Source organism: Lolium perenne, chromosome 1, assembly GCF_019359855.2.
Source record: "Lolium perenne isolate Kyuss_39 chromosome 1, Kyuss_2.0, whole genome shotgun sequence".
In the NCBI taxonomy this organism is placed as follows: Eukaryota; Viridiplantae; Streptophyta; class Magnoliopsida; order Poales; family Poaceae; genus Lolium; species Lolium perenne.
The window spans coordinates 96681678-96691912 of NC_067244.2; the positions used below are offsets into that span (position 1 = coordinate 96681678).

The following is a 10235-nucleotide window of genomic DNA, read 5'->3' on the forward strand; positions in this document are numbered from 1 at the left end:
GTGGACTGAGTAATATATATATAGACGCTTACAGAAAAGAGGTGGCTAGGAGAATTTTACGGTCTTACAGTTTGTACATTCTTCACTGGTACGTCTGTACATACTAATGTAAATGGTATGGATAAATAGATTTTTTTTCCAACCGATCTTCTGCCCCTTTTCATTGCAATAACGAAATTAACCAGTACATGGCTATTACAGCAAAAAGAGAGGGGAGAGAGAACGAGAAGCCAGTTGGGGCAGTAGTATGGAAAAGTAGATTAACAAGGAAGTTTTAAGATTCGTGCTAAATGGCTAGGTGTCACAATCTGGAAAGGGGCATTAGATGTTACAAGTAGGTGTTACCTAACACAAAAATGTAGGTCTTACCTATCACAAATCCAAGGATTCATTCCCTCTAGATTTTAGAACTTTGATTTTATTTTTTCCGTACACCTGATAATGGTAGCCAATGATACAACCAAAATGATTTGCATATGTCGTTTCATATATTTGACGCTTAACTAGAGTCTTTTAGTTCTATACGTATGATTTTTTCAATTAATTGGATAAATTTGCTGAGCCGTGGCGGAGCACGGGCATTCAACTAGTATACATATATATACTAATAGTACTACCAAAATACTAATACTCCGAGCTGCATTCTAGCACTCCAACTAGCTAGATAGTAGTTCTGAAGTACTACTATACAAGTCCAAAATACATACGAACGAACCTTATTTCAAACTAAACTACTCCCTTTGATTCTTGAGTAACTACATTGCAGTGTAACTAAACAAAGATTATGGTATAACCTTCTGATTGATGTAACCGCAGATAGGTAACACACCTGTCCTCCATTCTGCCTCACGTAACGGGGCAACACCGCGAGGAAAGAAGTGAGATGCTGCTGCTGCAACGCGATCAAGCTAGGTGTCGGGGAGCTCGTCGGATCGATTACCACCATCAAGGTGTCCGTCAAGAAATCACTAGTCCCAGCGAGTGCCGACGGAGCAATCACCAGCAGCTACACCTTGTACATTGCAACAACCCAACTTTTGTGCATTGATTTAAATTTTTGGAATGCAAAATTTAACACTTAGCAGTGACCTCCTTCGTTCAATCGCCCAAGCGAGCGGCCTGGGTCGGAGAAACGTTGAGACGGAGTACTACTCAGTACGTGCACGCCAAGCAAAAGTGACAGTGCAGGCTAACAAGTAACAACCTTATAGCTTCCATATACGTGCAAGGAAATATAGATATTGGTACGAGACAGTCAGACAGCCATCTGTGCCACGAACCATGAAATTCCCTGGTCCAAAACCTACACAGGTACCCCGTCAGTATAAGTGCAGAATAGTTAGACGGAGCAGTCCCAGCTTGTAGGATAAATAAAGTGTCAACAGCAAGCAAAAAATTGCTGGCAGAATGGAAAAAAAAAGGCTTGAAATGATCTAGGCATCAGAAATTCAGAATCTATCATCAATATTTCTCAAGGATTTCCCTTCTATATAAAGTATAATATTACAAAGGGATGGCTTAAATATCATGGAGTTGAAATGTGAAGAGGGTAATAATCAACACTACACGAGCCTCCCTTTTTCCGAGGCCGCTTCCTAAGACTTACTGGCTGCTTCCCTGAGGATCCAATGGCTGTCTGCCCCTCCTCAACTTCCACCTTCCACCATGGAAGTCAAACCTCCAGCATGGATGCTGATGCTAACCATCTGTATATGACCTGGAGAAAGTGAGTCAACATGACCGTTAAATCAAGACACGGCGTTGGGATGGTGACCATATGGCATAGTTGATCAGCCACATAAGATGTTTATGCCCACAACAAGATCAAAAATAATCAATCTGCCAGAAGAAATGTAGATCAAGAACACTGTCTTGATCCTAATTTCAAATAAATTATGGTACAGCATGTTACTACTTAGATGACTTACGACTATAGACATAGCACATATATGCAAGGGTATTTGCGGACATTAGCTCATTTAACCAAGGCTAAAAGATGCGACGAACATATCGCCTTGCTAGGACCCAATTTTACTTCTAAGCTCCTGCTGTTTGAGCTAGAAGAATATACAGTTCTACTAGGATGCAATTAGACATCAATGATGTCTTTGTTACTTTGTTACATACCTAAGGCATCACCTTCTGATTCTAGGCTTGCACCGGAATTCTGCTAAAAGCGCTATGTGATCTGATGACCATTCAGGTGAAGGAAGAGCAGTGTCTTTTCTTAAGCTCTCTTCATCCAAAAGTTCCAATAAAGACTCCACTGACAACGAATCCGCTGAAATAAGAAAACAAACATAATCAATTGATCATCGTGGCATCATCAAACATATCCCCTTACTAAACGCTTGTTCAAGAACAATAGAGATACCAAAACTGTGAATATAGCATACAGATACGATGAGCCAGGCACCAACCTGTGTAAAATATGTAATCGACGGTTCCAGTGAAATCCCTTGTGCAATTTGTGAAAAGTGGCTCATTTGTTCCTGGGTCCATCCTCCTCCTCTGGTGCTCAAAATCATAGCCAGCACCTAACATTCTTGCAAATGAAGAGTAAGCACTAACCTACAAGTAGAACAACCTTTGGTCAGAACATTTTAACAAGGAAAAAGAAGAAACTCCACAAGCCATGATAGTTATACTGACCAGAGGAAGCTGGTGTGTCAACTTGCTCACAGGACGTAAAATTCCAAGGGGGTCGATGGCCAGATCTGGATGCAACTGATCAACTTTGCCTATCGCGAGAAGCCCATGTGGAGTACTGAAAGCAAAAAAGAAGCACTTAAAAAGTTATAATTGAAAAAACATGGAACATGAAAAATATTGCTCTGATTGAATCTTGATATGCACCTCCCAGGGATTGAATTGAAATCACCACAGACCAACATTGGAATATCCGCACTGTTAGCTATTTTTTCCAATCCTTTTAGGAGTGTTTGAACCTACGAAAATAACTTTCTGTCAATCTGAAATTTTTAGATTTTGCAGTGCTAGTATACAGAGAATGTGACAATACAGACCTCCCATAGCTTTACATCTTTGAGGTCTTGGTGGACATTTACATGTGTATTGGCCTGCAAAATGGAACAATGAGACCCCCATGACATGAATAATCACATAACATGTGAACAAGTGACACCATAAGCTGAAAGAACAATATATAATGGTCATTCATAGAAAGTGGGCCTCCAAATCTAGATTCTTGAGCTAAATGTCAAAGCATCCGGCATTGAAATATTTTTTTTTTCCAACTTTCCATGCATCTTAACTAATTTCACTCATCCTACATAGATATAGTTTTCTATAAGAGAGTATACAGCTTTTGATTCCTAATGTAGAGCAGAGAAGAAAGATATAAATTCATATGCTATTTTGCAGTATGCTGCTTGCAGTCCAACAGCTAAACATAAAGGAAGCAAGGCTACTTCTGATCCCTTAACTATTGCCTTACACCCTGATCTTCAGAACTGTCTAACTTGCCCCCTCAACTATCAAAACCGTTCAACATTTGTGTCCCAAAAGAGTCTAACATGCCCCCTCAACTATCAAAACGTTCAGTATTACTCCCTCCATGACATAATATAGTGCGCATTGGTTTCCGCGAAAGTCAAACTACACTAAGTTTGACTAAGTTTATTAACAAAATTATATATATTTACAATACCTAATCTATACCAAATTAAAATATATTTTATGATGAATCTGATGGCATTGATTTAAGATTCTAAATTTTGATATTTTTTGTGATAAATTTGGTCAAGTTTACCCGGTTTGACTTCAAAAAAATCTTATAGGCACTATATTTTGGCATATCTACAATACCTAATCTATACCATATTAAAATATATTTTATGATGAATCTGATGGCATTGATTTAAGATTCTAAATTTTGATATTTTTTGTGATAAATTTGGTCAAGTTTACCCGGTTTGACTTCAAAAAAATCTTATAGGCACTATATTTTGGCATAGAGGGAGTATGTCCCAAGGCAGTATTTCAGGGTGATTTTGTGTGACATTCCATCCATACCAGTGTAATTTGGCACCTCACTCTCTACTGGACACTTCCTTAGTCACACCATGGTTGCTGGTATAGCCAGCTGCTACTCGGACTATTGCATATTGACACTCACCATCACACCTCCGGTTCCATGTCACTGCACACTGCCGCCTCATGTGTGGAGGAGACAAAGAGAGGATGGCCGAGGAGGGAGTGGTATTAGGGCATACAATGCAAGGTGCTTACAAAAAGTCAACTGGTTTTTCTTAAGCATAAGTGCCTATTGTTGTAGTAGAGGTGCTTAATTAGGCACCAGAAATAAGCATTGGTGCTGAAGAATAAACCGGTTAATGGCGGAGCTGAGAAGGACAAAAGGATGGTAGGGGAGGGGGAAAAGGGTGATTTCAAAAATATCAGTTACAAATAATACTCATGAAACCAGCATCCAGGCCTAATTTGAATGGTTCTGAGTGTCAAATGCTGCAAACTAAACGGTATTCAAGTTGAGTTTATAAATTAAACCGTGGCAATAACTGAGGGACCAAATGTAGACTTTTTCCATAAAAGAATGCCATGACACATAACATTGTGTCATATCTAACAAGTGAAAAAGCTACTTTATGCACATCAAAAGAAAGAAAAGACTGACATACCACACAAAGGAGCTGTCTTTTACCAGGATTTTCAGTTCCTTGGTTGCCAAATTTGGCTTCTAAAACCGCAATTAGTGCAATGTTATCCTTCAAAGAAAAGCAGAACATGTGATAATCAAAAGTCGGTACAGAATCATCATACCATATAGTATTCCTTTGTAAAATTAATCTTACTTTAATCAAACGACTCAAAGCAACTCTCTTTTGGGTAGGTGGAATAATCGCATCTGTTAAAGACTGTGCAGCCTTATTAAACTCGACCTACACGAGTACAGGAAATATTAGATAGCCGCAACTTACCAAGTAAGCTCAGTAGCAGTAAACCTATAGCGGGAGTACCTCGTATTTTTTTACGTGTGAAAATCTGTCTCTGCGGAAGAAAGTAGCACATCCGTCGATTGCATGAGGAACTCCGGCATACACCTGTGACAAAAATCAAGTATAATAGAATATCGGAAGGTGACCAATTTGTGACAATAAAGCCCTACTCAAAGATACCTCTGTTGTCCTTTTCTTGTAAAGTGCCTGATACCCATGTTTATCAAACTCGGGTGCAAAAAAGTCGTCAAAGTGGTTCAACTGTACCTATAAGCAGTAGATTTTGGCATATGAAAGCAGTATAATTTGGCATAACTTCCACCTGTTACGATCTAAAGGAAATTTTCATTTTAAGATTTTTTAATATATGAATTAGTTCAAATAAAGAGTCCAATCATGCAAGCACACAATATATTTGTAAGAAGTTTCAAGGAACACTTCATAATGTACAGCCAGAAAGATGTTGTGAAAGGTTAAACTATCACAAACTCAAATTCAGCATCACTAAAAACAGGCAAAAGAAGTGTAGACTCGCATATAGAAACAAACAGTCCGACGAGAGTATATACAGGACTGTAGGTTGTTGAACAGACTTATCACTCTTAAGTTCACTGGGCCATAAAAATTGTATGATGCAAACAACCAAGACTTCTCAGTCCATTTAATTAAATTTATGATGGCACAAAAGCAAAAAAGTAGGTCATCAAAAATATAATTGTAGAAATATGTGCTCATATGATACCTCCTGAAGACAGATGATATCAGCATGATAACCGATAATTTCACGCATCAAATTTTGTCTTCGGTAAGTCCAGGAAAGTGCCCATGTTGGGCAGTAGCTATATGTATCACTTGTAGCATATGCATCAGCCAGTATATTATAAGACAGCACCGTGAATGCCCCAAAAGAAGAAGTCTGGCTGTCTATATCTAAGTGACCCAAAACATCTCCATTTACTTGGATAAGGCGGCGTGGAGTAGGAGTTGGTGCTGGAATCACGCGTGATGTCATAATTGAAGTTGGAGGCCCTGCAGGTACTTTCTTTTCTGTGTCCGCCGCTGCACATTCAAATCTTAGAACATGCCCAATATCATCAGCAGTCGGTGTATATGTCTGCGAGCGTCCCACTTCAAACCAAGTTTCACCCAAGTTCTTGTCAGAGCCTGAGGGATACAAAGGAACTGGTCCATTATTAATACCAGGGCTCTGTCCAAGATTTGACATTGACCCAGACCCAGAACTGATAATCCCCGAACTACCACTGCCAAATCTACCAAATAGCTCCTCCTCTTCAGCCCCATTTTCATTTAAAGCGCTACTAGCTCGCTCATGCAAAACCCTGTGGTGCTGCCACGCATCAGAGAAGCACTTAGCAGAACAATGGTAGCTCTTAGCAGCAGGTATTTTTGACTTCAGACAACCTAGGCACTGAATTGTTGCTTGCTCCATTGGGTGCACACTGCAGATAGCAACTTTCCGATCGCTTTGTATGCGATACCTTCAAGGAAACGCCAAATGTGATAAATTATACACAGAAAACTTAAAAGAGCGTAACTAAAGAAAAAAGAAAAGGGAAGAAAGAACTATGAGTCTAGGAGCTAATGTTTTAGCATATATCAGCTCACTGTGACTTGCTAACAACATCTTGGAAGTTGGTTTGTTAGGATACTTTGGGCATTTGTTTTTACTAACAGCATAGAGTAGATGAGGCAACACGACGCAAGTTGGCAATATGTCAACAGAAGTTCAGATTACAAGTTTGCTTGTGCACGTGCGTGTTCTTGCTGCCATTGCATTTTTTGTGCCTGATTTTAGGCTCACAACCTGGTAACTTTTTTTTTGGAATCTCAACCTGCTAACTTAGTTGGTTGCTGTTCTTCTCTTGCTTTCATTACGAGAACTGCTTTCTTGACCAGTTCAGACCATATACACAATAAGCTAAATTATTCCATTATATCAGATGACAGGTTTACATATATCATTATTAGGGAATATATACCAGAAATAACGAAGTTTTATTATTAATATTACTACTACTACTATACATATCACATGAGATTCTTATCAAGCCAGTTATTGAAAAACAGACAAAATGAAAATGCAAGATTGGTTGAAACCCAAAACCAGCATAATCAATGAATATTAACAGATAAGGCTCAACCATTTCTAAAGCTCTGAGTGTCTAAAGTCCAAACATGTAGTCTTTAATAAGTAGAATTTATGCTTGACATGCAAAAAATGAACATGATGAAATGAATAACCATTCCTGCATGAAAATAATCAATCATAGACAAGGAGTCTCTAAAATCAATAACCGGTATTCATATCATCAGCCAGCAAGTAGTGATTATACAGCCTAACGAGCTCAATACATGTTTCATAACTGGTGATTATAAGTAAAGGGCAGGGCAACCCTACCTTGTACACAGCCTATTAGACATTTTTTAGAACACTTCTGCAGTATATGAGTTTTTGAAACTGACAAAAAACATGCCACTTATGTCACACTACTAAAATATATGCCAAGTGTTTTTTTTTTTTTCCTTAAAATATATGCTGAGTGTTGTTGCTTAAATAATATATTAATCTGTTCGAACACAAAAAAGCATGAATATTATGTAAGGATGGAAGTGGCAGAGACGGGAGCAGAGATAAAAACAAAGCAGAGAAATGCATTTCAACAAAACGAAAAATAATGAAATGCATGTTCAAACTTTCATTAACCTTTAGCAAGTGAAAAAGTTTGCAATTGAGCCAAACTAAACCTAATACATTACCATCTCTAATGAGGAATACCAAAGAGGTATAATAATCATTTTCAAGCTCCAGAGGCGCCGAAATTGAGTCTACAATCAAGCAGGATGCCCCCTTTGAGTTCACCAAGTGAAGTTAAAGTGATGTAGTTCAAGAGATATAGCATAATCCACGAATCGGATGAAGCGAAGTGAACAAAATGATAGCACGCTGGAATACTGTATTTCCATAATATTAGTTGGATGGGCCAATGTAATCCGACAAATTTATTAAATGCTCCCATTCCATCCAAGACTGATGCAACCATTCTTTGTGCAATGATTGACAAGCATTCCTCAAACAAAACAGCCTTCATCTCCTTTGTGATTCTTATGATGCTAACATCTATCAGTCCATAGTTCTGATCAAGAAAAAAAAAATCTGATTGCCTACTGAATTGCTTGACAGATAGCTCATATGTTATTATCAATCTGCATTAGACTGCGTGACTGCCTGATATGTCTAGTGTGATTCGGTAACAGGCTTAAAATGATGCTATTTCTGTGTTTGTGCTGGAGTATGTCTCCAATCCAACAGTCTATTTATGTCTCAAGAGCAAGCACTGGCATTTTATATTCTACGGGTTTTCATTCACTCCAAAAACAACAATTGGCCCGTTAGAGCAATTCTTGCTCTGAATTCACACAGTGTCCTTCAGATGCAAGAACTGAAGAGAAAAAAAAAACAAGCTTTCCTAAGTTTATCAGGTAGTTAAGCATCTACCAGTTTAACGGATACTTAAACACCCCATCTTTTTGTCAAAATTCACTAGTACCAACACACAAGCAGAGCTTAGGATTCCAAAATGCAAATTCTATTGAACCAAAAGTTGCAATTGCAAGCTTCTCACTCACCATCGGTATCGCATGAAGTGGCCATCAACAGGCGCAGCCTCAGGCACGTCGTCAGTGGAGATGACACCGTTAGGCAGCCGTAGCAGCACATAAGGGGTGATCTCGCACCCCACGATCGGGATCTCCGACGGCAGGTGCACCCGCACCACGCTCAGCATCCTCCACTCCTGCTCCTCCTCTCCTGCCTTTATCTGCCCAGCCCCAGCACTAGCACTAGCAGAAGCTCTAGCTCCTCCAAGGAGCGGACTTACCACGGGGCATGGGGGTTCAGTTGAACCCCCTAGTGTTTTTCTGGAAAAGATGAGCTATTAGTAGTATAGTATAATTCGGGATCTCAAAAGTCGCAGTTTCAGTTCAACGAAATGGAGACCAAAATACATGGGTGCGCGGATGCGGCCACCGCGCCTTGACAGTCCGCCCTACCCATGGGAGGAAACGGGGTCTACTGAGACCAATCTCGAAGACAGCGATCTGGGTGGATTCGATTGCTGACGGCAAAGACGGGACCGGAGCAAAAAAAAAAAACGAAGAGAAATCCGAGCAAAGCTAGGGCTTCCTTACCGACAAAATGAATCGCGTCCGCGCCACGCCACACCAGCAGGGGGGATCGGAGGAGGAAGATCAGGAGAGAAGCGCCCGAGCTCCTCCGCTCCGAGATGGCAGGCGCGCTCTTCGGTGTGAGAGGAAGGAGGAGGGAAGGGGTTTCGGCGGCGAGGGACTCCGGGATGGTGCGGTGGATTTGGGAGCAGAAGCACAAATAATTTTTTTAGGACACATGCCTCGTCATTCCTCTCTCGTTGGGCCGGGCCCATTTTTCCGTTCTCCCTCTTCTTTCTACTACTACTACTATTTTCTGCGGTCCACTTCTTTCCATTCTCGAGCCATTTCTCCTCCTCTGGCCCATTATTTTCTTCGTTGATGTTGCGAGACCGTGGATACTATTAAGGTAAAACATGCAATATTACACTCTGCTTTAATGTCACACTTTCCACAAATTACATGCTAAATGCCACCGCACAAATAATCTTATCACACACCATCAACTTAGGAGGTAGTTTGTTACTCAGGTTAGAGTTGTTGCTCTGCCTCATCCGTGTGTACCGATTGGCTAACAAACCTTATCCTCCAAAACGGCTAATAAATTTTAGCAGCTGGTCCGCCGTCGCCGTCCAAGACCCTTTCCCTTCCTCCCCGACAGGCCACCACCCACCGCGCCGTCTGTCACGCGGCTTACAAATGTCACCATCAACCTCTCTGTCCTCGGGAGAGCCTCAGCTCAAGAGATCTACATGTGCAACTGACAACTCTTTCCGTCGCGGCACACCCCGGCACCACCCGTTGACGACAGTCCTCGCTGGCCAAGGTAAGATCCTTACCCTCTCCTACCTCGTTTGGACCCTCCCTATCCCTGACGCCCAGTATCTTGCACCCCGCTGATGCTCCAGGGATGTCGTTATGTGGCCCTCCTTGGGTTGTGGCCAAGATTGAAGGGAAGAAGTTGTCACCACCGGCCAAGAGGATGGCACTGCCGGCTGCTGCAGTCCCTCATCATCCTTCCTGCCACTGTCCTATGTGGCTCTCCGCCGGCTCGGTACGCTCGCGCACGTCCAT

General features: G+C 41.0%; 1 protein-coding gene across 1 annotated transcript; it reads right to left on the bottom strand.

The window, feature by feature from the left end:
- Window positions 1-1447: 1447 nt before the first annotated feature.
- On the bottom strand, window positions 1448-9377 carry LOC127297758 (carbon catabolite repressor protein 4 homolog 1). Its single transcript, XM_051327999.2, has 13 exons — window positions 9186-9377; window positions 8625-8915; window positions 5719-6475; window positions 5157-5243; window positions 4998-5081; window positions 4833-4919; window positions 4659-4745; window positions 3027-3080; window positions 2857-2948; window positions 2653-2767; window positions 2421-2571; window positions 2128-2281; window positions 1448-1717 (listed from the first exon to the last, which is right to left on the bottom strand). The coding sequence occupies exons 2-12, from the start codon at window positions 8780-8782 to the stop codon at window positions 2136-2138; spliced, it is 1818 nt and encodes a 605-aa protein (XP_051183959.1). The 5' UTR covers window positions 8783-8915; window positions 9186-9377; the 3' UTR covers window positions 1448-1717; window positions 2128-2135.
- Window positions 9378-10235: the final 858 nt, after the last annotated feature.

Bases quoted from the DNA above. Each gene is read 5' to 3' on its own strand.
- LOC127297758 (XM_051327999.2), bottom strand. From the start codon at position 8,782: ATGCTGAGCGTGGTGCGGGTGCACCTGCCGTCGGAGATCCCGATCGTG. The intron at 6,476-8,624 runs GTGAGTGAGAAG...GTTTCCTTGAAG, and splicing joins CACTTCATGCGATACCGATG to GTATCGCATACAAAGCGATC. The intron at 3,081-4,658 runs GTATGTCAGTCT...TCCATTTTGCAG, and splicing joins AAAGACAGCTCCTTTGTGTG to GCCAATACACATGTAAATGT.